Below are 27,236 nucleotides of genomic sequence, written 5' to 3' on the forward strand. Positions count from 1 at the left end.
GAGGTAAAGCACTCAGGAAACAGAGCTCCAAGAATAGGCCCCCAACCGGAGGACGGAAGAGATCTCCTTGTTACAGGCTCTGTGTTGTGGCTCTCAGGGAAATCAGGTAGTGGCCGAGGTGGGCTGAGCCTCAGGGAGCTGGGCAGGAATTCAAAACAGAGCTGCTCTCTGAGCAGAGCAAACAGAGCAAAGAGACTGCTTCTGCAGCGGTGCAAACGCTGGAGGGGCCGATCTGCTGGATCTGTTTGAACACACAAGTCTGGGTGCTGTCCATGTTAGCTGCTGTCCTGTTGCATAAGCACACCCCAAACACAGAATCTGCTTGAGCTCCTCTGTTGTGGGAACACTGTGCTCTCAAACAGACTGTGAAACAAAAAATGTTGCTCACCATCCAGTTTCATAAGGATTAAGTCATTTGCTAATGCAGCTGCTGACCGACAGTGCACCCTAGGAGGAATTCAGGATGAAAACCAGGATGAGGCACTCTGTGCTTTGGAAAAACAGGTCCCTTAGACAGATGTGTATCTCAGGAAAAATTTTAATGAGTCTGGATTCTTGCGTTTTCCCAAACATAGAAAAAGCACTAAAATAATTAACTGAGATATCTGTTCCTTGTGACCTTTCACTGAGATGTATGCTTGACAGCATGTATTCCCTAGACAAAATCATATGTGTACTGGCTTCTCCTCTATCTCTGTGGAGCAGCTCTTTCACAGAGAGCTCTCTTCTGGGCTACAGTCCTCAGTAAAACCCAATCTACCAGCTCTTATGTTGTGTGTTTTTCTTTCAGTTGACGAGACAAAACTCAAAACTCTTTCCTGTGTGTGGTTGCGATGTTCAATCCCTTACCCACTCACCCACTCCTTGGAGACAAGTTACTAAGAACATTATTTCAGAAGGAAAACTGTATAGACGAGCAGTTCCCACTTTCCTTTTTAGGTGTGTTGGATATTTTCCAGTTCTCCCCCATATTCACTCTCAATCCTTCTCAATGCTGTCCTGAGACCTGAGAAGCTGACCTTCTTCCACCAGCTTCCAGTTGAGTCATGTTGACTTAAAGAAAAACACACAACATAAGAGTTGTGAGTTTACGTTTTGTTCAGGGTCTTGCTGAGGACTAGAGACCAGGAGACAGCCTCTCAGTAGCTCTGATGAACTTCTCTGAAGAGGTGGGGGGGAACCAGTTCATATACGGTTTTTTCCTTTTCTTTTGGATAGGAAATACGTGTAGCCAAGCATACATCACAGTAAAAGACTACTGCTAATCACAAAGAACAGATATCTCAAGTTAATAATTTCATTGCTTTTCTATGTAGGGGAAGATGCAAGAATCTGGGGTCATTGAAATTCTTCCTGAGATATAGATTTAACTATCTAGGGGCCTGTTTATCCAAAGCACAGAGTGCCTTATCCTTTTTTCATCCTGAATTCCTCTCAGGGTGCAGAGTGCAGTGGGTTGCAACTTAACCCTTATATAATTGGGTGATGAGAGATACTCTTTGTTCACAGTTGGGCCAGTGGCAGGTCCTGGCAGGAGATCAAAGGGAGAGTCAAGAAACTTATTACCCCAGCTCACTGTGTGCTGGACCATGGGGTTGGGCGTGTCGCTGAACTGAAGGCCACAGCTTCTGTCAGGTAGCCTGCTCCTAGGGGTGGTAATAGTTTCCAAATATCGCTAGCCCTGGGGTTTTGTACCACCCCATGTTGTGTTTTCTTAACAATTACACTTTTGTGTGTGTGTGGTGGGGAGGCGCACCACGAGGCATATGGGATCTTAGTTCCACGACCAGGGATCAAACATGCGTCCCCTGCAGTGAAAGTGCAGAGCCTTAACCACTGGACCGCCAGGGAAGTCCGCAATTACACTTTTTATATGTTGCCGCTTGAACCCTCCTCATTTATGCTGTGCCGTTGGTTTCTCTTCCATCGCATCAATAGCTCTCTGGTGCCAGGATCCATTCTATCTTTCCATCCTTGGTGGCTGGGGCATTGACAAAGAACCTGGGGTGGTTCAGACGACTGGAACAGAGCCTCAGCGCACAGATGAGCATCCCTCCTACTGAAACATCAGTTGGCAACATGCTGAGGCCTGGCACTAGGATGCATGTACCACAGGGCAACCAGGACAGCTACCTGGCCCCTTGACACAGCAGCTTGCACGTGTCCTCCAATGGCAGCAGGTGGTCTTTACGGCATTGGCTCCACACCCTCCAGGTTCTCTGATGTTATCGACAGAAGACATTTGCTCCTACAGGGACTGAGCAGTCTCCTGATGTGACTTCAGCCCTTCTTCAAGCAGCCTCTCTATCCCCAAACCTACTCCTCCAGGATTCCACATATTGGCAAATAGTACCATTGTTCACCCACTAGGTGAGCCTTGTTAGAAATCACCCATAAGATAAAAGAGCTGGAAGCTGTGGGAAGGTAGAGTTTTGTATGCCTGTGGGCTGGGAATAAGCAAGTACCCCTGGTTGTGGTGGTGATGGGGGAAGAGACTGTCCTGGAACAGAGCCTCCCTGAGCATCTGGTTCCCCTTGTTGAAAGGGGCCCCAGGGAGTAATGAGTGGTCCCCTTAACAGCTCCTTCTGGCCAGCATGGTCACTATTTTGACTCCTGGCTTTGTCACCGGAAAGAGACCCACACCGGCACAGAGGCTAACCTTTCTCTTTTTGTTCCCACGCCACAATCATCTGCTAATCTATGCCACAGCCGTGCTTGCCTAATAGAAAGGAAGGCAGAAGGCCACATAAGCAAAACCGAAGAACCGGCCCGAGCCAGAAAGGCCCAAGATGGCAAAAGTCAACTCTCCTGAACCGGTTCTAGCCTGACCACGAGGGCAGCACCTGTGCCGATGAGATGGAAGTGTGTGAAAGTTGCCTTTGCTTCATTACCATGCTAGGATCGCTGCCCAAATTGGAGACTTGCACTTTGCTAGGCACAACTAGTGCTGAGTGCAAGGGAGCCCAGAGGAATGCTCTTGCTCCTGCTGTTTCTGGAAATCTCCATCTCTTCCCCCAAATTCTGATGGCACACCCACCTCTTACCCCTTAAAAGTTGCGGGCTTCCCTCCCTCAAGGGGAAGGGGGCTTCAGAACAGGAGCTCTCCCCTCCTCATTCCTTGATCAACAAATAAAGTTTCTGCTCTGCTGAACCTGGTCTCATTCTATTGAGCCAGTAGCACCTAGCAAGAAAAGACCCAGTTGGGGTCCACCCAAGCAGCTGGGGATAAGAAACAGCTTTGATATCATTCTTCTCTGGGGGGAGGGAGCCCTCGAGGGAAGCCCTGCACACACATGGGGAGGGGTGTAGGAAAACAGGACAAGACTGATAGAGATCTGGGGCACGAACAGAAGGCAGGCGTCCAGCGGGTTAGATTAGGTGGGGAGTGTGGGGGACAAGCCTACGGGCTGGGCTCAGCGGCCGCCCAGAAAGGCACTAGGCCCCGGGAGAAGCCGAGACGTTGGCCCTCCCTGCTTCCTAGAGGGGCCTAGAGGCCCGGAGCGGCATGCGCGTGCGCGATACGGGCCAGTGGAGATCCCGGAAAGGGGGCAGGCGTGGGGCGGGTCGTGCAGTCCGGGGACGGAGAATCTCGCAGCTGCGGGCGCTGGTGAGCGGGGCAACAGGGGGCGTCTGGGGCTGCTGTGCGGGCGCGGGGTTCCCGGGGGGCGGCGGGTGAGGCTTGGCCTGGAGGCTGCGCCCGGGCGGGGATCTGGCCTGGGAGCCCGCCCCGCCCCGGTGAGGGCGTATCTGCCTGCGTTTCGCTGCCCCGGGCGCGAATTTGGAGTAATGGTTTCTGTGTTTTATCACTTCTCCCAATTATGCAAACAAAGCGTATTCATTACAGGTAATTAGATGACGCGGGTGAGCGTAAGAAAAGTAAAAGTAACTGCAGTCCGTTAATGTTTTTGTCTGGAGGCTTCCTGACCTTTTAAAATTTGTGCATGATTATGCAAACTCTTATACGTATATGTAAATTTTAAACTACGAAACAGGATCCTACTATTGCTTAAAAATTTTCTAGTATTGTAATAAAACAGTATTGTGATAATATATGTATAACATTTACCATATGATACATAAAAATTTGCCATGTTAACCATTTAAAGTGTATTATTTAGTAGCATTAAGTACATTCATACTGTTGCTTCTTGAAAATTATATCTTCAACTTACGGAATGCATTTGTTCCTTTATTGGTTAAAATTGATGCCAGCATTATGACACCACTGAGATATATATTTGCAAGTATAATTAAAATAAAACATTTTGTTTGCAGTTTATTTCGTATAATACACACTACATGAATCTGTAAATGCTGAGCAAGTGACGTTTGTGCAGAAAAATAGCAAATTCTTTATTAGGGTGATTGTTTCTGTTTTCAAAATAAAAGAGTAGTGTCTCTAAAATGCAGTTTTTAAACACAAGTAACAGCACTAACCTAAAACCACTCTACCGTCGTCTGACATATAGGCTTAAGAAATAAGAAAATGGTCTCCTTCCTAAGTTAAGAGTGGTGGCAAGGAAAAGAACACCATCCTCTTTCAAACTGTTTGCGGGTCTGTCACCAACCAGGGTTCTTGGCCTCCTTAATCAATAGAAATTGAGAAGGCCAGACAAGAAATTCAGGCAAGGCAGCAGGAGGGAGAGAAAACAAGTAACAGGTTCCCTTGCTTGCTCCCTGAAGGGGGGGGGGGTTCTTACTTGGGGTGAGGGTAGGGGTAGGTCTGGGGGTCCCAAATGAGGGATGGCTTCGGTGGTCTACCCACCCTTGGTGGTGCTGTGTGTAGGGTACATGGGCTATACTCTGCTTTTGCTCCCAGCTCCTTAGAAGTGGCAGTTGGGTTTTTTATCTTTTTGTATCTTGTTGTTCATAATTTGCCCCAGCTTTAGTCCCTTATAGTTTCTTTGTGTTTTGTTGGTGGAGATGTTTGTCCAGGTGCAGGCAGTGCAGCGAAGGGTCCCAGGTCCCAGCCTGTCTCACTTCCAAACTGAAAACGCCTTAATGTTAGGTCGCTTATTTTGCAAGGAAGTAATTTTCTTAGGGATTTCAGGGAGTTTCCATTTGTTATACTCATGTATATATGTGTGCATTTTCAGGGACTGACAGATGAGGCTGCTCTTGCATGTTGTTCTCAATGCTGAAGAAAGGCAGACAAATTTTGGTTTAAAAATAAGCCAAAAAGATGGGATTGTTTTGAAGATAAACCTCTATATGTACTTATAAGGAAGGGAAACTGACAAAAACATGAAAAATAGTAGCTATGCCAAGGTTAAGTTTTCTGTGGCTCTGGTATCCAGGAAGTATTTGTGCATGAGCATTCTATGCTGTCATTCTCCAGAGAAAAAATACAGAAAATGTAGTAAAATACAAGTCATTTTACTTTGCAATCTTCAATATTTTTAATATCAGAAACTGTCTGAAAGAGGTCCCTTAGGTGAGTCGTCATGTGCTCTAGACTGAATTTTTGAGCTTATGCTTTTCCGTCCCTGATTTTAGGCCTTTTATCCTCCTTCCTTGTTTTATTATACTACATAAGACCTGTTGCTGTCCTTATTTCATTATCTGTCTTCTCATAAGCTACTCAAGGCCGTGCTTTTTGTCTGCTTTATTCACTGCAGAGACCTTAGTGCCTAGGACATAGTAGGTGCTCAGTAAATATTTGTTAAATTAATGAAAGAGAATACAAATTGGAGATGATAAGCATTGACAGTATTCAGTGCCCTTATTGCCAAGTTAATCCATAATATCTAGACATTAATATTTCTAGATAGAAATAAACACAGTAACAACTCAGACTTCTTCAGTTTAAAAACCTTTTTATTTTGGGACTTCCCTCGTGGTCCAGTGATTAAGACTCAGTGCTCCAATGGGGGGGGCATGGGTTCAATCCCTGGACAGGGAACTAAGATCCCGCATGTTGCATGGTGTGGCAAAAAAAAAAACCAACTTTTTATTTTGACTAATTGTAGACTCACAGAGGGTGTCCGAACTTTACAGATTTCCCTTATATCTTTACCTGTTTTACCTAAAGGTAGTATCTTGCATAACCATAGTATAGTCATCAAACTTAAGAAATTTACGGGGGTCCAATACTGTTAATTAAACTGCTGATTTATTTAGGGTTCATCACTGTCTCACTAATGTTCTTTTCCTGTTCCAGGATCCAATCTAGAATCCCTCATTCCATTTAATTGTCATGTCTTCTTGTTCTCCTTCAGTCTGTGACAGTTCCTCAGTTTTACTTGTTTTTCACGATCTTGACACTTTTGAAGTATTTTATATTTGTAATTTTAGAATGACCCTCTCGATTTGGTTGTCAGATGTTCCCCTGCTTAGATTGAGGATGATGTCGATATGTCTTCTTACTAGTGATACTACTTTTGATCCAGTATTTCTGCCGTTTCATCACTGTAAAGTTGCTGTCTTTCCTTTGTAATTAGTAATTATTTTGAGGAAGACATTTTGAGACTTTGCATAGAAATATCCTTTCTCCTCAACTTTCAGCCACTAATTAGCATTTCTTGGCGGATCTTGTCTGTACCAGTTATTATTGTGATGTTCTTCTAGGTGATGTTCTATTATTGTGATGTTCTTCTAGCCTTTCATTTCTATTTTTTTCTTCTACATTTATTAACTGGAATTCTTTGTGAGGAATAGTTGTGCCTTTTCTCCCTTTCATTTATTTACTTAATTATATCAGTTACATCAGTGTGTGATGTTCAGTGTTTATTTTGGGGGTTTATTGCATGTACTGTTATTTATTTTGTGGCTTAAGTTATTCTGATTTTGGCCATTGGGAGCTCTTTCAAGTTGTCTTCTGTTTCCCCTTACATGCTTCCATCCTGTTGTGTGTCTTTCTCTGATTTTCAGGCACCACAAGTTACTCATCTTGTATTTTTACCTCCCCCAGCCCTGGAATCAACGATTTCTGCAAGGATCCCTGGTTTCATTCATTGTAGAGTGGTACTTAGAAACCAAATTTTGGGCACTAGGTTGAGCTCATTTTTTAATTGGCAAATTGGTATAAATATTATTTTAACATTTTAAATGTGTACTAGAAGCAATCTTTCTTTAAAAAATTTTTTTTAATTGAAGTATAATTGATTTCCAGTGTTGCAGCAATCTCTGCTGTACAGCAGAGTGACTCAGTTAAACACATATAGACTTCTCTTTTAAAATATTCTTTTCCATTATGGTTCATCACAGGATATTGAATATATTTCCCTCTGCTCTACAGTGGGACCTTGTTGTTTATCCATCCTATATATAATCGTTTACATCTGCTAATCCCAAACTCCCAGTCCTTCCCTCCCCCAGCCCCCTCCCCCTTGGCAACTACAAGCCTGTTCTCTATGTCTCTGAGTCTGTTTCTGTTTGTAGCTAGGTTCATTTGTGCCATATATTAGATTCCACCTATAAGTGATATCATAAGATATTCATTTCTCTTTCTGACTTACTTGACTTAGTATGATAATCTCTAGTTGCATCCATGTTGCTGCAAATGGCATTATTTCGTAGAAGCAATCTTCCTTTAGGGGCAATTGCCTTAGAAACTTATTGGCTTACTATCAGTGTATAAAGTAAACCTTATGTACACTCTCACTGGGCAGGAAAAACATGAGAACAAGAGACTACTTAATGAGGATTTTAAAAGGAAATCAAAATTACATTGCATATAAGATGATAAAGCAAAATGACAGAAAGAAGAAAATGTCCCTGAAAAATGCCCACACGATTCCTTGGGATTTCCCCTGTTCTTTATGCGGGCCTCTCACTGTTGTGGCCTCTCCCGTTGTGCAGCACAGGCTCCGGATGCGCAGACCCAGTGGCCATGGCTCACGGGCCCAGCCGGTCCGTGGCATGTGGGATCCTCCCGGACCGAGGCACGAACCTGTGTCCCCTGCATCGGCAGGTGGACTCTCAACCACTGAGCCACCAGGGAAGCCCTTCCCCTGTTCTTTTGAAAGCCATTTTCATTTGGGAATGAAACTGGGCGGAGGGATGAAGCTCTGGGGGAGAAGAGCCCTGCTCCATCTCAGGTTGCTCCCCAGGCCTGGGGGCTCCCATTTGTGGTATAATCCTAACAAGTTGATGAATGAAGCTTTTCTTCTGTCCTCAGAAGCTAGTTGAGACCTGGAAGGAACCCTGAGACATTAGGATACCTAAATTTAATTGGGCAGTTTCAGCTCATTGGCCCCATCTCTTTACTATGCTGTGGGGCTTTCATTCAGACTTCGAAAAGCCCAGGAGGTCATTAACTTTTTTTTTTTTTAAAGGAATGATTTTCTTTTTTTTTTTTTTTTAATTTTTTTTAGGTGTGTTGGGTCTTAGTTGTGACATGTGGGATCTTTGTCTCAGCATGTAGGAATTGTGGTGCACGGGCTTCTCTCTGGTTGTGGCGCTCGGGCTGCATGGCGCGTGGGCTCTCTAGTTGTGACATGTGGGCTTAGTTGCCCCGCGGCATGTGAGATCTTAGTTCCTTGACCAGGGATTGAACCATCGTCCCCTGCATTGGAAGGCGGATTCTTTAACACTGGACCACTGGGGAAGTCCCAGGAAGTCACTAACTTTTATCCATGTTCATGGTTGCAGGGGCTGGGCTCAGAGGGCTGGAATCTTTTGCCATATTCACAGACAGTTGCCCTCATTTTTCTGTTGGTCCGTCTTCTCATCACCTCTTTACAAATACTTCACTGACTTCTTTGGACATTTCTGCAGCAGCTGCTTCAGAACAGGTCAGCTTGGAGGCTTATGTTTGGTGCTGATTTCCCTGTGGGTCTCAATTTCCTGAGATAGGTCAGTGCCATTTACATTTCCCGCTGGGTGCGTTTCTTCAAAATATTTCTCTCTGGTCTCCAGTTCATTCTGTTGCGTCTCACTCCCGGATTTCTCTGCACCTGAGTGTCTTTCTCTTCCCCAGTCTTTCTGCAGGTTTGGCTGGGAAAGTCTCTCGCCTCTTTCTCTGACTCTCAGCTCCCTCCTGAGCAGCTCCCGTTGGTGCTGCTGCGGCTCAGCAAGGCTGGAGCCTGCCTCTGCCTCTCCGGAGGCACCTTTCCTCTTCAGCTTCCCCTTGTTGTGTCTTCAAGTCTCTTTTTATAGGCCTTCAGTTATGTACCTTATCACTTCTCAGTTTTTCTTTGCTTTTGTTTTCTCTGTGTATTTATTTTCCTTACTCCATCCCCTTCTTTCTCAGCAAAGCTTCATTTCTCTGCCAGAACTTCAGCAGCTTCCAAAGTAGTTCTTCAATTGATTCTCCATCCCCTTGTAGCAGCACTGCAGTTTCTTTTATCCGAGTGATGACAGGCTTTCTGGTGTGAGCCTTCTTCCCATCTCAGTTTACGGTTGTCTCTATTTTGTCAGTCCTAGCAGTGCTCACTGAGTCCAGGAGACATTGCCTAGGTATTGGTTTGTAGCAAATATAGGAGATGATGGCCTCTGTTTTAATCGTGGATGAAGGTAGTGATTTTTTTAAAAATTTGCTTAACCATGGTGGGAGACAGAGGGTTCCATGCCCTCAGGGAAAGCTAGCCATCATCTGTGATTTGGTACACAGAGCCGTGGGGCCAGTTTGCAACAGGTGCCAAGGCCTGCTGTCCATATAAGTTTCATATATAGTCTGAGGTACGGGTCTAACTTCATTCTTTTGTATGAGTACATCCAGTTGTCCCAGCACCATTTGTTGAAAAGTCTCTTTCGCCTTTAAGTGGTCTTGGGATTTCCGTCAAAAATATGTATACCGTAGATGTATCGGTTTACTTCTGGACTCTTAATCTGTTTCACTGATATATGTCTATCCTTATGCCAGTATCACACTGTCTTGATGAGTGCTGCTTTGTCAAATGTTTTGAGATTGTGAAGTGTGAATCCTTCAACTTTTTTTTTTTTTTTTTTTTTTTGGCTGTGCCGTGCAGCTTGTGGGATCTTATTTCCCTGACCAGGGATTGAACCCAGGCCATGGCAGTGAAAGTGCCAAGTCCTAACCACTGGACCGCCAGGGAATTCCCTCAGCTTATTTTTATTCTTCAAGTTTCTTTTGCCTTGTACTGGAACTCTTGAATTTTCAGTGAATTTTATTATCAGCTTGTCAGTTTCTGCAGAGGAACCAACTGGGTTTCTGAAAGGGATTGTGTTGAATCTGAATATCAATTTGGGGAATATCTGTTAGATGTGGGTTTAGATAAAAGAGTGTAAATTAAAGGTTTTGACTGATGTCTGGAATCATTAACAAAACGTGGGAAGATAGGAAATGAAGATAGTAAGAAGATGCGTTTTTGACACTGAGTTTATGCTACTGTGGAACACCAGGTGAAATGTTCAGTAGGCAATTAGAGCTTGTATTAAATGTGGAGGAGAGAACAAGGAACTGTGAGAGCAGCATTAGAGAATGAGATTTCTGAGAGACGGAAAGGAGAACCTCTGAGACCTGAACGCCTGCCGTGTCCGTGATGAGAGGGCAGGTGAAGGAAGAGAAGCCAGGGAATGAGGGGCAGAGAGGTGAGGGGGAGGCCAGGCAGGCTGCTGCTGGGGAAGCCATGGGAGAGAAGGTGGTCAGAAGTGTAGCTTCCTTCCGAGAGTGGGAGAGAGAGGGCTGGAAGGAACCGCCAGTTCGGTTTGAACAGGGACCTTCTTGCCTTCAGGAAAAGTTCACAGCTCACAAAGGATAATGCCTTTATGGAACAGGGATGAGGGTCCGTGTGTGTGGAGCTACCTGGGTTCTCCTGAATCCACTTGCTGGGATACAGACCTCATTGGAGCCAAGAGCAGGGCTGGTCCCACTCAGAGCTTTCTTTCCTCCCTCAGCTCAGCATGCTTCCCCGGTGCCTGCCCTTCCCCAAGTGGGGAACGTAGGAGACCAAGCAGCGGCAACTGTGCTCCGGATGGTCAGGCCCCAGGTGAGCTTCCTGAGTTCCAAGTCTGTGGCCCAGGAATAGCTAGAGCTCATCTCCGGGCCTCTGGCCCATTCTGAGTCTGCTCCTGTGGCTTCCCCGCCTAACTGCTTCCCCTGGAGCTGCTTCCGTCCACTGAGTTCATTGACTGTATCTTGCCCTGGACTTCTCCTTTTATTAATGTGTCCTTTCAGCTTCCCACCCTCCCCCACCCCTTTTGCCACCAGGGCCCCGACCCTGTGCTCTCAGTGCCCCTAATGACTCAGCCCCTCAGACTGGGAATGTCCCTGAGCAGTAGAAACGTGTCATTCCAGGAGGCTGCAGTGTTCGAGTTCCTGTCTGTGGACTATACTCAGCAAAAGTGGAAAGGTCTGGCACTCAGCCAGAGAGCCCTGTACTGGAACATCATGCTGGAAAATTGCTGCAGCCTGGCCTCACTGGGTAGTGACTCTGTTCCCCGGTACTTAGAGTCTGTCTTCTTTACACTTTCTTTGGTATATTCATTTTCTTTTTTAACTTTTTATGATGAAAATATAAAAAGACAAAGAGAGAGAATAGTATAATGAACCCCTCTCCATCATCACCCACTTTAATAGTTATTAACATTCTCCTTATTATTAACTGAGCTGGGCCAGTTTATTAGAGTTTGTAGTTGGAAGGAGTAGAGTGCCATTCAGTTATTGTAAGTGATGAGCTAAGTTACTTACAGTAAGACTAAAGGAATGGAAGCCCTGAACAGACTGACCAGCTAGACCAGACTTCGGGAAACGAAGCCTTGTGGGGACCTGGGAACCTGGGAACCTCAGCAGTGGAAGTGAAAGGATTTTTACACCAGTGTCGTAAGACAGCTCTGCCCTGCGTATCCGTTTGCTCCTCCCACTAATACCCATTCTCTTTATTTATTCTGAATCTTTTTTCCCCTTCCGAGCTCCTTCTTAATTAGACTTTGTTTCCTCCTATATTCTGCTTGCTGTGGCTTCTGATGGTTGCCTACTCTCCATGCATCATTTCAGCTTGAGCTCTTGTAATTTCCTTAGTTTTTCCATCCTTCCGTTTAGAATTTATGTAAAAAGGGACTCCAAGGATGGTTCAGCCATTAAATATCATCTTTGTTTGAGCAGTACTTTGGCCCAGGGCACGCAGAGGCTGATGACTAATCTACAGATAAGCTACACTGGGGTCTAGTGCTTGGCCCTGTTCCAATCACCTGTTGTCCATCATGGGATGAGCTGGGTTGCTTGGCACAAAGCATGGTTGCCTCAGCTTCCCCTTCAGAAAGACAGGGGCAGGGCTGCTTCCTGGAAGGGGCTGTTGTCAGGGCACGTTCTGGGGTTGACCGGTCTAGGGCAGTAGCCTACTCTGGAGAGGGTGAGCTTAGAATCAATGAACCAAATATCTTTAACTTTCCGTATGCTAAGGTGGTATGATGGCTTGCGGCCTTGGTTAAGATGTGATTGAAAGGAACCAATATTTCTGTGTTTAGGTATGACCGTGATTGCTCTGCCTTCTCCCAACTTTTGTATTCAAAAAATCTAGAATTCAAAAGCAGATACTCAGCTGGTCAGTCTCATTATGACTCCAGATTATCAAGATACAAAACATGTATTTTGATTTACGTTTCAAATTATAAAAATTAATTTTTATAGGAGTGTCTACTGACACCTACCAGTCCAGTGCTCCAGGGACTAGGGGGTACCCAATTTTACAGCTTTGCTTTCCCCTTCAATACTTTTCCCCAGTATTTCTCTACCCATGACTTCTTCAAATCTTGTCACTGTCCTGTTATACCAGAATCACTTCTTTATGTACACTTTTTCCTAATCACATCCTCATAATATAAATTTGCTTTCTACTCTCAGGTTTGCCCACATTGTTTCTCATATTTGTTTTGAGGTATTTGCCACCACTCTCTCTCCCCAACATCTTTGCTGAGAAGTGTGGAACCATACAATGTCATGGTTGGAAAGGACCTTAGGGTTCCTCATTTTACTAAGGAGACATCACATCTAAGTGACTTCTGGAAGATCACACCGTGCTTTACAGTCTGGTCTCTTGCCTTTCAACTGGCCTATTCACCTGGCTGTGCTGGCTCAGCATCCCTCTGTCCTGAGGGCTGTTCTTCCGCCCTCCTCCACTGACCAGCTTCCCTTCTTTGTTTTTCTGTCCATGAAGAAAAATTTGAGCCATTTCCCATTTTCTCTCCTGTTATTTATTTATTTTTGCGGTACACGGGCCTCTCACTGTTGTGGCCTCTCCCGTTGCGGAGCACAGGCTCCGGACACGCAGGCTCAGTGGCCATGGCTCACGGGCCCAGCCGCTCCGCGGCATGTGGGATCTTCCCAGACCGGGGCATGAACCCGCATCCCCTGCATCGGCCACCAGGGAAGCCCTCTCCTGTTCTTAATGTGTCTCCTCATTCCTTACGTGTAATGTGAAGTTTTTTCAAGTACACAGACTCCTGATGATTCTCTTTCTTCAGTAGGACAAGAAATGAGTGAAAGTTGTTTTCTTCTTTCTTTTGGCAGCAGGTGAGAACAGGATGGAGAGTTCAGAGTTGCCTCCAAAGCAGGAACTTTCTAAAGTTTTGAAGTCATCTGATAGAACCTCAGTAGTACTCTGTGGAATGATTCCAGGAGAACCAGAAGCTGGAGATGCCTGTGAAGAGGCTCTAGAGAAGCTAGAAGTTCAACCCTCAGGTGAAGAAGGGACCAGACTGGAAAGGGATTTCTTGGAAATAACAGAGGAAGATAAAAATAAATCCACAAAAGATGGGTGTGATGAATATAAGGAACTTGGGGGACATCCAGACCTGTCCTCCAGTCCTGCAGAACATCAAGGAGTTCTGAAGGGGCAGAAATTCTATCGATGTGATGAATGTGGCAAAGCTTTTAATTGGAGTTCTCACCTCATTGGGCATCAGAGAATCCACACTGGGGAGAAACCCTATGAGTGCAATGAGTGTGGCAAGACCTTCAGGCAGACCTCTCAGCTTATAGTCCATCTCAGAATCCACACAGGGGAAAAGCCCTATGAATGCAGTGACTGTGGTAAGACCTATCGCCACAGCTCCCATCTCATTCAACACCAGAGACTCCATACTGGGGAGAAACCGTATAAATGTATTGAATGTGGAAAAGCTTTCAATGAGAGTTCCAAACTCTTTGACCATCAGAGAACCCATACTGGGGAGAAACCATATGAATGCAATGAATGTGGAGCAGTCTTTAGTCGGAGTAAAAGCCTTGTCCGCCATCAGGTACTTCACACTGGTGAGAAACCTTACAAGTGTAATGAGTGTGGGAAAGCTTTCTGTTCTAACAGAAATCTTATTGACCATCAGAGAATCCACACTGGGGAGAAGCCTTATGAATGTAATGAATGTGGCAAGGCGTTCAGTCGAAGTAAATGTCTTATTCGACATCAGAGCCTCCACACTGGGGAAAAACCATTCAAATGCAGTGAGTGTAGGAAAGCCTTTAATCAGATCTCTCAACTTGCTGACCATGAGCGAATTCATACTGGAGAAAAACCCTTTGAATGTAATGAGTGTGGTAAGGCATTCAGTCTGAGTAAATGTCTCATTCGACATCAGAGACTTCACACGGGTGAAAAGCCCTATAAATGCAATGAGTGTGGAAAATCCTTCAATCAAAACTCATACCTCATTATTCATCAGAGAATTCACACTGGTGAGAAACCTTATGAATGTAATGAATGTGGGAAGGTCTTCAGTCATAATTCTAGCCTTATGGTACATCAGAGAACCCATACTGGGGAGAAACCCTATAAATGCAAAGATTGTGAGAAAGCTTTTCGTGACAGCTCACAACTCACTGTGCACCAAAGAGTTCACACTGGAGAGAAACCCTATGAATGTATTGAATGTGGGAAAACCTTCAGTCAGCGTTCTACTTTCAATCACCACCAGCGAACTCACACTGGAGAAAAGCAGTCAGGTCTGGCTCGGTCTGTTTTTTAAGATGTGATTCTCTAAGACAGCAAGGAACTCTGAGTTAAGGTTTCTATAGAAGAAGTATGCTCACCCTGGTCTCCTCTTGGAACCACTAATCAAAGTGGATCATTCCCTAAATGCTCTCTGGTGGTCAGGAAGGTGAGAGAGTGGGAGTAACAGTACCATCCTTCCCCACTAAGGACTACACATTTCATGTGCTTGTAGGTTTCCTTTTTCTTCACCTTTTTTTTTTTTGGCCACGCCATGCGGCTTGTGGGGGAGCTTTCCCGACCAGGGATCAAACCCGCGCCCTCAGCAGTGAAAGCAAGGAGTCCTAACCAGTGGACCACCAGGGAATTCCCTTCTTTCACTTTTAAAAAAAATTAAAATCTATCTTGTTTCTTAATTATTTGTCCCACAATTATATTCTTAAGGAAAGAGATATTTCCTTATTCTATTCCACCTCCTCCATTTTACCATTTATATAAAGTCATTCTCCAAGACTCTGAGTCATACTTTCTACCTCTTGAATGTGGCCCTTTTAAAACTACTTTAATCTAGACTCTCATCACTTGTGTTCTCTACCTAGAAAAGCTTTTCTTCCTGTTGGCCAATCTGTGTCCCTTGAACCTTTAAGATCTAGGTCATCTCTGAAGGACTTTCTTCTTAAAATGCTCCTTTTTTCCTCCTAACCTGTTGATTGACCTCAGTGTTTTGAATTAACCTGTGCTGTAATTTGCAATTGTTATATAATTGCCTTGTCAATTCTCAACCTAATGCCCCTTTGTGTCCTTTTATACTAACTTCATGTAGGCTTTCAGGTTGGGTATAGTATCTATTTCTTTTAGCATATAGATAATACTTTGCACATTCTAGTTGTTAAATAGCTTTTAAAAACTCGCCTCTCCAACTGAACCATGCTTAAAGTGGGCATGAACTCCCCTTTCACCACCAGACCTAAAATTTCTAAAGATGGGTATCATAGGATATCAAATACAAAGGCCTCATTCATATCTTCTCCTTGTGTCCTTTAGAGTCTTACTACTGTTACCTCAGCCTCAGAGAGTTAATGGATTTGTGTTTGAGTGTGTGCAGGTGTGTGTGTATATGTATGTATCTAGGTATTGGAGGCAGCTGTCATGTTCCAGTGATAATGTACTTTGCCATGAACACAGACTCCGGTTCTGTACTAGCTTTCTCCACCCTGCTGTCTAAGTACAAGAACAGCATCGAAGTTTACTGCAAAGAAGACTCAACTTCCATGGCAATTTCAGTTCCTAGCATTCTTGGATGATTGGAATGAACAGTAATGAAGTTTGTGACAAAATAATAGAGTCAAACCATTCTGATTTCCTTACCAACTAGTTCTAGATGCCTGCAACTGTCATCTGATTTTTAGGTGAGAGGTGTACGCTTAATTATTGTGATTATCTTCTGGGCCAACTTTCATACCTCAAAGGCATAAGAAAATCTCTTCAGGGGATTTCCTCTTCTACAGTCATGTATCAGACACAAGTTTTTCTTTCCATCCTTGTAGTAGGGCCTCAATGCTAGGGGATCTTTGTCCCTGGTAGCTACCCTCTTCCTCTTAGCAATATGACAGGATAAGCAGTGTGGCAGAGGAGGAGGAGGTTAGAGGGGCAATGTCAGGCACATAACCTAGAGGAGAGAGATTATTGTGAGCTGTGATTTATGTCTCCGAGACAGTGGAGAAGAAGGGGAAGAGAGTTGAGGCTCAAGAAAATAAGAATTAGGGGCTTCCCCGGTGGCGCAGTGGTTGAGAGTCCGCCTGCCAATGCAGGGGACACGGGTTCGTGCCCCGGTCCGGGAAGATCCCACATGCCGTGGAGCGGCTGGGCCCGTGAGCCATGGCCGCTGAGCCTGCGCGCCCGGAGCCTGGCTGGGCCCGAGAGCCATGGCCACTGAGACTGTGCGTCCGGAGCCTGTGCTCCGCAACGGGAGAGGCCACAACAGTGAGAGGCCCGTGTACCGCAAAAAAAAAAACAAAAAAAGAAAATAAGAATTAGATATGATTCTGGGTGAGGCATCTCAGAAAATGTTAGAGTGTTTATTAGGAGCCTAAAAAATTACTGAACCGAGGACAGAACTGGAAATTTGCCATTTGTGAATATTTTAAATTTCTGTTATAGCTATATTTTTGGTGTTTATTTTCATTTTTTTAAACCGATAGGACTTTCTTTTTAAAAATATTTTACTTTGGAAGCTCCCAGATTCCAGGGGAGAGCCTAACCCCATATGAACACACGGGTCCAGCCCTCTACTCTGATTTCAACATGACTGGTTATGTCTTTAGTAGAGAACCCTCTGTCGAGTATTGTAATTTTTTATCTTCTGGTTCTGCTCATACCGTACCACACTAAGTCTCTGGAGGGAGGGGTCCAGCACTGTTCATAACCCTGTTAGCTGACCACCACCCGTCCGGGTTAGGTGCTAAGTAGCAGTGAATATCCTTACTTGCTAGAAAAGCACTCAGGCTCTTGGTTGGAGGAAAAGAGGCTACGTTTAAAAGCCACACCTCAATTTCTACTGGTTATTGCTAGTGTTTTAATAATTAGTGATTTTAAAAAAAATTTTACTTGGATCCAATTACCTTGCTAGCTTAGTTTTGGTTTGAAGAGTTTTTCAGTTTCATTTCCTAGCTTTTCTAGGTATACAATAAGTAACGATTAGTGTTCTCTTAATTCTAATCTGTATGCCACTTATGTCGTGCATGAGCGCAAATAATTTTAAAATGTTGAATACTGAATAACAGGCGTTCAGTGTCTTGTTCCTAACTTTCAGGAGAAAGGTTTTTTAGGATTTCACAGTTTTATATGGCGTTCACCCTCATTGTTTGTGATAAATATTCTACTCTGTTTGGGAAGTTTTCTTCTATTCCTATTTTTAGAAGAAGCAATATGTTATAGTGGTAAAGAGCACAGATTTTGTGCCTGGAAGCCTAGGTTCAAATCCTGCCTCCACCACTTTCTTTAGGTGTGTGATCCTGGGCAAGTTGCTTTGCCTCCTTTTGTCTTCCATGTGTAAAATGGAGCTACCTCATAGGGCCTTGAGGATAAAATCAGTTCGTAAGTGTAACGCACTTGAAACAATACTTGGCATGTAGTATACCCTATAGCAAATTATTATTATACTTAAGTTTTTATTAGGAATGGATGCTAAGTTCTGTCCGACTTTTAAAAATCTGTTGGTGTAATGTTATGGTTTTATCATTCTTTTCAGAATCGATTTTGCTGACAAGTTTCCAAATGAAATTTCCTTGTGTTCCTGGAATAAAATCCATTTTTTTGTGGTGATTTTATTTTAATTTTTAAGTACAGAACTAGATTCAATTTGCTTTGCAAAATGGATTTGGAAGTTTTGTTTTATTCTCTTATTACCTGGAAGAGTTTGCATAATGAGGGGATTATTCTTTGAAGCATAAAAATAACTGGGCCTGATCCCTTTTTGGGAGGAAGGGGATTGGGAGGGACATATCTTTAGCAGCTGTCTTAGTTTGGGTTGCTATAACAAAATACCACAGACTGGGTGGCTTAAACAACAGACATTTATTCCTTACAGTTCTGGAGGCTGGGAAGTCCAAGATCAAGTTGCCAACATGGTCAGGTTCTGGTAAGGATCCTTCGAGTCTTGGCTGCCATCATCTTCTTGCTATAGCCTCACATTGTAAAGAAAGAGAGCAGCTCTCTGTCTCTTCCTCTTCTAATAAGGACATTACTTCCATCATGAATGCCCTACCCACATAAACTAATCTAACCCCAGTTACTTCCCAAAGGCCCAACTCTACCTACCATCACCCTGGGGATTAGGCTTCAATATATGAATTTCAAGGAAACAAACATTTGGTCCATAAATTCTGAGTCCAGCTTCCCAAAATTCATGTCCTTCTCATTTGCAAAATAAGTTAATTCCATCCCAACAGCCCCAAAGTCTTAATTCAGCACTCCTAATGGAAAGGCTGAAGTCCACAAATTCTCATCTAAATCACATATGGGTGAGATTTGAGCTACGATTCATCCTGAGGCAGAGTTCCTCTCCGGCTGTGAACCTGTGAAACCAGACAGATTATGTGCTTCCCAAATACAGTACTGGGGGCTTCCCTGGTGGCGCAGTGGTTGGGAGTCTGCCTGCCGATGCAGGGGATGCGGGGTTCATGCCCCAGTCCGGGAGGATCCCACATGCTGCGGAGCGGCTGGACCCGTGGGCCATGGCCGCTGGGCCTGCGCGTCCGGAGCCTGTGCTCCGTCACCGGAGAGGCCACAACAGTGAGAGGCCCGCGTACCGCAAAAAAAACAAAAAAAAAAAAAACAAAAACAAAAACAAAATACAGTGCTGGGACAGTTATAGGATCAACATTGTATGTTGAAAAAACCTGCAGTTCTTCCCTCCTGTGTCACCTGCACTACTCAGAACGTTTCAGTTCTTACACTTGAGGTCACCAGATGTGTGGGTGGCTTCCCCCACACTAATTCTCTGCAACACCAGCTGGGTGTCCTACTATTTAACTCAATTCTGACACTACGTGGAAATAGATCGCACAGCTTAAGGGCTTAGTCTCATAAGACTCACACACACCTCATCCCCCCACCCCCACCAACTTTAGATACTAGTTCTAAGCCCAAGTTATCACCTGTGTTACTGACCAACCAGCTATAGATGAGAGGTTCCAACAGCCCCCTCTTTGGGTTTAGTTTGCTAGAGTGGCTCACAAAACTCAGGAAAACAGTTTCCTTACATTTACCGGTTTATTATAAAGGAATATGATAAAGGATACATATGAATAGCCAGATGAAGAGATACATAGGGGAAGGGCTGGGAAGGTCTTGAGCGCAAGAGCTTCTGTCCCTGTGGAGTCAGGATGTGTCACCCACTGGGGAGCTCTCTGAACCTGGTTCTATTGGGATTATTATGGAGGCTTCGTCGTGTAGGCATGGTCAATTATTAAGTCCATTCCCAGCCCTTCTCTCTTATCAGGAGAACGGGACTGGGGGAAGGGGGCTGAAAATTCCAAGCTCTGAATCATGGCGTGGTCTTTCTGGTGACCAGCTCTCATCCAGGAGCTCACCCAGAGTTGCTTTATTAGAATAAAAGATGATCCTATCACTTAGGAAATTACAAAGGTTTCAGGACCCCTGTGTCAAGAACCAGGGTCAAAGACCAAATATTAGAACAAAAGATGCTCCTAGAGCTCTTATAACTTAGAAAATTCCAAGGGTTTCAGGGGCTCTGTGCCAGGAACTGGGGGCAGAGACCATTGTAATCTCACACATTCCAATTCCAAAAAGGAGAAATCAGAAGGAAGAAAGTGTGCTAGGGCCTGAGCAAGTCCAAAACTTAGCAAAGCAAGTTACATGAGATCTTAAGGCTCAAGAATAACTTTTTGGTCGGTCCTCTGCCCTCCAGGACCACTGGGGTGATGGTCCCACCTTCTGGATGCTCTGGGGAGCATCCAGAGCTCAGATGGAGTCAGAGCTCCAGGGGAGTCTATCCCAAGGCTCTGGGTGGCTCTGCCCCCATGGCTTCTGTGGAAGCTGTCTGGTCTGTTTGAAACCGAGGTGGTAAACCCTGATCATCTCTGAATCACCTTCAGGGTTATTCTTCCTTTGTCTTGAAGAATAAGCACACTTTTGCAATCTGTCTTCATTTCTCGTTTTAGGACTTCAGATGCAGTCAAATTGGAGGTTAGGGCTTCAACATGTTAATTTAGGGGGGACACAATTTAGTCCATAGCAATACCTCAATTCCCCTGCAATACATTGCCAGTGGTCGGCCTAGATCTGCAGCAAGCCCAGTTATCCCCAGAACTACTTTTCATCCACTGTGTTGACATGCTCATTGCTGGCCTGACCAAGAAACACCTTGACCAGTCCGTACATAAGGTTGTAGATCTTATGGCATGCAGGAAGGGCCGACAACACTGATGAGATGCAGGGACCTGCTCAAAAGTGCAGTTTCTGGGAGCCACCTGGGCCAGTAATCAGAGGAGTATTCCTGAGAAAGTCAGCCGAAAACTGCTGTCCTTGGCAGCCCCCGGCAACAAGAGCAAGCCTCCATAACTGGTAGGCCTTCTTGGCTGTCAGAGGCAACGTGTATCACATCTGGGTATTCTTTTGGTCCCTTATGTCATGGTTACTCACAAGACAGACATCCTTGGATGGGATCCCCAACAGCAGCAGAGGCTGTGCAAGATGCATTGGCATGGACACCGTCATTGGGACCAATGGTGCTTGCCAGCCCTCTGGAGCTCCACATCTTGGCGATTTACTTGTGAGGATTGGAGCCTATGGCAACAAGAGACTGCTACTTGGGTACATAGGCCCCTTGGGTTTTGGACTGGTGAATACTGAAGATAGCTGCCAGACACACCCCCTTCAAATGGCAACTCCTAGCTGGCCTTTGGCCCTAATGGAAACAGAGCTCCTGACCACCAAAGCCCTGTATGTGACCTTAAGACCTGAGCTGTCCATCCTCAAGTGAGTACTCACTTATGCTACTAATAAAATAGGACAGGCTCAGCAAAGTGCTATCATTAAATGGAAATATTACATCCAAGATCAAGCCTGAGTGGGATTCCAGGGGGTCAGCCAACTCCATGAAGTAGCTGTCTTTCCAGAAAAGGCTGAACAGGCTGTAGGCTCTCGCCACTCCCTTAGTGAAGTGCAGCCCATGGTTCAAAGATGTTCCAGCTGATGGTATAGTTTGTGTTTGCACTTTTTTTTAATGAGTTGGTCAGTCAGATGCAGCCAGAAGAGGAGACAGAGGAGAGGCACAGGAGAAAAAAAGACCCAAACTTTATTATACTCACTGATCCTAGAGACAGGAGGCATGGCACTCCACGCTGGACCACATGGGTAAGCCACCAGGGTGGTGAAGAGTCAGGGGTCAGGAATGAGGGGAAGGTTTAGGTCATGGTCTTTACAGGCATTTTCAAGGGAAAGGCAAGGCAGTGTTTGATGGGTTTGGGGCTGAAGGGGTGGTTCCTAGTTGCCTAGCACCTGGCCCTGGGATGATAAAGGCAGAGGAATATTGTCTCCTGGGGTGTATGGGCCAGTAGAGGTGGTGAGGCTCTGGACTGGTTAGTTTGCATATCAAAGACATGCCTCTGGCTGGGACATTTGCTATCTCTAAGAATTGGCTAGCCCTAGGAAGGGCAGTCTCCCCAGCCAGAATGTTTTTTTGGGGGAGATGTCAAACATCATAGCATACAGAAAATTAAAAAAATATTTAAGTACAATAAGTCCTCTGAAGTTTTGGCATCATGTTAACGAAAGTTTGGGGTGATGATAATGGAGATGTTTAGAGAGTAGGGCAAAGTTGCCCTAAACAGCATAGAAAAGATTTTATTATGAGAGTAAAATAGAGGAACATTCTGTTCTAGAATGTAGAATTATAAGGAATCTCTGCAGGCCAGCCCATAAATAAGTTTCCCATTTTTTATGGCATTAGCCAAGAAAAATAGATTTGAAATTTTGGGAGTCTAAGAGCCTCAAGGTTAAGAAAAACAACCAATCACAAACAAGTCACTGGGTTTTCCCAAATAAATGCAACCACTTCAGCTATAGCCAATCAAGAAATTTCCTTGCTTTTCTTCCTTGTCCTCTCTATAAAAACCTTGCATCTAGCTCCTGTTGGTGGAGTGGTCCTAACTACTTCCAGGCTGGTGCTGATTTGATGTTTGCTCAAATAAACTCTTAAAAATTTTAATGTCTCAATTAATCTTTTAACCAACTGTTGGTGATGTTAAAGGGACATAGAAATTGTCATGACTCCTAGTGGAAGTCCCTCTCTATCAATTCTTACCTTTGCCTTCCTCTGATCCTAGAACTGGAATAATGCCTTTTGCTGATACAGATGGTTAATGGTCCCTGAGGAATAATGGTCATGAGTCCCCCAGGGGGAGGAGAAACCTCCGGTTCCGGTTGATATGAATGTGCTTCTTCATTAGTGGTCAGATTCTATCTTTGGCTTTGACTCAATGTTTTACCAAGGCTTTTGACCCAGAATCATACTCCTGCCCCTTCCTTGAATAGAAACCAATTATCTCAGTTTCAGAAGGAAGCTGCAAAGAGAAAAAAAACACGGACTTCTTAGAACCACCTAGGCCCAAGATGGTGGAAGATTTGACTTCCAGTAGATCTTAAGCCTCATTATACACTCATTGTAATACATTAGGATGCTAAAAGACACACCCGCCAGCACCGTGACAGTTGACAATTGCCATGACAACAACCGGAAAAACCCATTCAAGGACTGAAAAGGCGTGTTGCATCAGTTCCGCATCCAAACCACACCCCTGTTCTTAGATAAGTCGTAAATATTCCTCCCACTCTTTCCAATTCCCTACCTTTAACCTCCACCCTCCTATGTATTTGGCGTTTCTGCCCGAACTGGGTTGAGAAGTTGATTTGTGAACTAGGTTTCGGGTTCTCCATTCTTTGGCCATTGAATAAAGCTTGTGCTGTTCCAGTCTCAGCATCGGTTTCATAATTGGCTGTGTGAATCTAATCGGGAAAAGAACCTCCCTGGCTGAGACAAAAGGTCGCGGGTCCAGTCAACCAATTTGGTAATACTTTGAATCCCCCTGTACCTCTTTCAGCGGCGCTGAGTACAGCTGCTAATGCCTCTGGATGGTCATCTGCCTGATCCTTCCTGTATGCAAATTACCTACAACATACCTAATAACTGCACTTTATGGAGTTGCCTGCATCATTTCTTTGGTCTCAAACTTCCTTCTCAGTTCAGAGGTTATTGTGGAGCTTAACAGTAGAACAGCCATCTTAGGCTGGGGAGGTCATTTCAAGATAAAAGAATTGCACCCTCCCCCAGTGGAAAATTACCAGCAGTCACAAGAAGTTGGTGGTCCTGGAAGAGTGAGTAACGACACACCCAGCCCTAACCACCACATGGGTGGAACATTAATACGAGGGTGACCAGAAGGGACCATAAAAAACGTCCAGTTTCTCTCCCCCAGGGGCAGACCTCCTCTTGGTCTCACCCGCTGCTCCCTTGCAGTGTACTCAGTAAATCTCGCTTTCTACCCTTGCTTCTTTTTTTTTTTTTTTTTTTAACCCTTGCTTCTGACTCGGTAAATTCTTTTACAGCTGGAGTTGCTGGCCCCATCACTTCACCCTGCGGTGGTTATCATTACATACCCCTGCCATCCAACACTTGGAATACAGCAATAAACAAAAACAGATTCCATAGTCTTTCTCCCCCGTGTCTATGGCCTGACACAAAGATAGACAGATCCCTTACCCATTACCAATAGAGTTTCAACTCCCCATGAGAGCCTTCCTGATGCTGTCTCTACCCCTGCATCCAGAGGCATACCATAATCTTTTTGGAGGAAGATAGGGGAGGACTTAGGGGGGTAAGGGATGGAAGTATGTGTGTGAATTCCTGGTAAGGGAAAAGGGGCTGAATTCCATTTTAAATCCTTTTTAGTACTACTTAAAGTATCAGTATTTCTTTGATACAAGTTAGAAAGTAGTTAAAAAATTCACTTACAAACATCACTTTGTAAAAGAGAACACATTGTTTGATTTCCTGTTTTTTCCCCACAAAGAGGGGCTCAGGGTTTGTGACCAGAAAGAGTGAAAATCCCACCAGGACAATTTTCTTTCTGTCACTTGGCTACAGCTGATTCTCAGTTGTACATTCTGATCTTTCTTCGGCCATAGTCCAGACCCCCATCCTCACTCACCATACCCAAACTTATCTCTTCACATTTCAAAATAGGAGGTAAAGGAAATTCCCTGGCAGTCCAGTGGTTAGGACTCCAAGCTTCCACTGTTGCGAGCCTGGGTTCCATCCCTGGTCAGGGAATTAAGAACCCCACAAGTCTCGTGGTGCAGCCAAAAATAAAATAAACAAAATAGAAGGTAAAAATTAAGGGGTAACCTTTCCCCCTTCTTTTTCAAAGTCAGAAAGCTGATGCATTTTAAATTTGAAAACACGCAAATGAACAAAACCCTTCAGCCTGTGGCTTTTGCACACTTCAGGGAATCAGGGTAAAAGGAAGGATCCTGCACTCCCGGGTTGTCAACTTTGGCTACATGTTGGGATCACCTGGGGAGTTAAAGAAGTAGGAACGCTTGGGCCCCACCCACAAAGCTTTGTGCTTAGCTGATTGTAAGGTTGGATCTTAACAAACGGCACCGCGAAACAGAGGAAAGCGTCAAGTGAGCTTTATTAGGGAGCGCTCCCGGGCGAGGTTCACTGGTCCGAGAGAAAGGGGCCAGAGAAGTCGCACCCGGGCGAGGGTTGGGCAAGAATTTATAGGGGAAGAAGGGAAAGGGGTGTGGTGAATCTGGGAGGGCGCAGAGTGTTCCTTATTTGGTGGTCTTTTCGGGTATCCTGGGGGACCGTTTGTCCCGCCCCTCGAAAGGCGGGAAGGCTGGGCCGGGTGCAAAGTCCCCAGGTCAGTTCCTGGAACTGGGTGGTCCGGAATGTGTCCAGGTCAGTTTCTGGAACTGGAGGGTCCGGAGAATTTCGGTCTGATGCAACCTGTGAATCTGATTGTGTTCCCCTGCCTCGGGCCAGTTGGCCTTACATCCCGACATCTTTGGTGTAATGCGGCGGCGTTCTGATCTCTGGCTACTTCATGCTGAATGGGGGCGTCGAAAGGGGAGTCGGGCGACCAGAGGTCCAAGGCTTAGGGGAGACCAGTGGGGGGTTCTGTAGGAAGCAAGGTGTAAGGACCGAGGCGCATTTGGTTTGTGGCCACCCGAGAGACTTCCTCCATGCGCCTGCGAAGGAACCTAAGAAAACAGGGAGCAAGCATGCTACGAAGAGGGTGCGTTCCGGGTTTGAAAGAGGGGTGTCAAAGAGTCCCTCTCTCGGCAGGCTGAGGGCCTCTACGACTTGGGGGTAGGAGTGGGAAGGGGAGGTCCCGGTATCGGAGATAGGCAAGAGGGAGGCCGGGTTTAGGCGGTGGGGAGAGGTCGAGGGAGATAGCAGGGTTTTCAATGAACAGTAGGTGGAACTCCTGGATGCGGGAGGGGCCCAGGAGGGAGAGAGACTTGTGGCCTAGGAGGTCGACCAGCCGGTGGGAGGAAAACACGGTTAGTGGGTGGGCCAGAGTCAGTTTGAGTGTTTGTTTGGTCAGTTCGGCTGCCGCTGCTAGGGCCCGAAGGCATGGTTGCCATCCCCGAATAGCTGGGTCTAGCTGTTTGGAGAGGTAAGCCACGGGGCGGTAGGAAGGCCCTACAGGCTGGGCAAGGAGTCCAGTGGCTATTCCGGCCCGTTCATCCACAAAAAGGTGAAAAGGTCGGTTTGGGTTGGGCAGAGAAAGGGAGAAGATATCAGAGCGTTACAGAGGGTGAGAAAGGCCTGTCGAACGGCGGAAGGAGAGGTGAGGGGTCCTTGAGGGGTTTCTTTAGCGGCTAGATATAAGGGTTTAGCGAGGAGAGCAAAGTTAGGGATCCAGACTACTGGGTGGAGAGGAATTATGGCCTCATTGATTAGTCCGAGGTCCTGGACCAGGCGATAATCCCCAGAGGCCTTGCGGACAGGCAGAATGGGAGTGTTGCAGGGAGAGTCCGTGGGGATGAGGAGTCCCTGGTTTAGGAGTCTGGTGATAATAGGTTGTAGGCCCCTAAGGTGAGTCTCAGAGATGGGAAATTGGGGCCTTGATGGAAATTTGGAGGGGTCCTTTAGGCGGATGAGGACGGGGGAATGGTGTGTTGCTATTATGGGCTTAGAAGTATCCCAGACTTGGGGATTGATTGGGTTCGGTGTGATTGGAAGAGGGGGATAGGAGGCGGAGGGTTCTAGAGACAGGCCGAGAAGAGGAAGCAGGAGTTGGGAGGAGGGGACCTTAGGGTCAAGTCTAACCAGCTGGAGGGAGGCCCCTAAGTGGAAAAAGACATCTTGGCCTAGCAAGGGAACTGAGCAGGATGGTACGACTAAGAAAGAATGAGTAAAAGGGAGTCCTTCGATATGACATGGGAGTGGACCGGTCTGGAGTGGGAAGGACGGTTTGCCATCAATACCCATGACCGAGATCTGGGAAGGAGAAACTGGCCCAGAATAAGTAGGCAGGACCGAATAGGTAGCCCCCGTGTCCACCAGAAATGAGATGGACTTACCCGCTACCTGTAGCGTTACCCTGGGCTCGGCGAGGGTGATGGGGGGTCTTCGAGTCCGGGCGCCGTCAGTCGTCAGCCAATCCCAGCAGTTCGAGTGGTAATGCCGTTGGGTCGGCCTGCCCCCCGCGTGGAGACGCTGAGGGAGGTCCAGTCGTAGGGCAGTCACTCTTCCAGTGGCCCGTTAGCCCGCAGCTGGGACAGGGCTTAGAAGGAGGTCGGGGATTGGGACATTGGCGAGCCCAGCGGCCTTCTTTTCCGCATCTGAAGCAGGCCCCCGGCGGGGTTGCCTTT

The 27,236-nt window shown here is 45.7% G+C and overlaps 1 protein-coding gene across 1 annotated transcript; it reads left to right on the plus strand.

Annotated features, from left to right (window-relative positions):
• The first annotated feature begins 3,533 nt into the window (after window positions 1-3,533).
• Window positions 3,534-18,152, plus strand: ZNF852 (zinc finger protein 852). Its single transcript, XM_067753878.1, is given in 5 exon segments — window positions 3,534-3,607; window positions 10,801-10,892; window positions 11,201-11,327; window positions 13,412-14,747; window positions 14,749-18,152. Coding segments are annotated over 4 exon segments (1,602 nt in total). The 5' UTR covers window positions 3,534-3,607; window positions 10,801-10,877; the 3' UTR covers window positions 14,873-18,152.
• Window positions 18,153-27,236: the final 9,084 nt, after the last annotated feature.

The sequence above is a fragment of the Pseudorca crassidens genome, chromosome 10 (genome assembly GCF_039906515.1).
Source record: "Pseudorca crassidens isolate mPseCra1 chromosome 10, mPseCra1.hap1, whole genome shotgun sequence".
Classification (NCBI taxonomy): Eukaryota; Metazoa; Chordata; class Mammalia; order Artiodactyla; family Delphinidae; genus Pseudorca; species Pseudorca crassidens.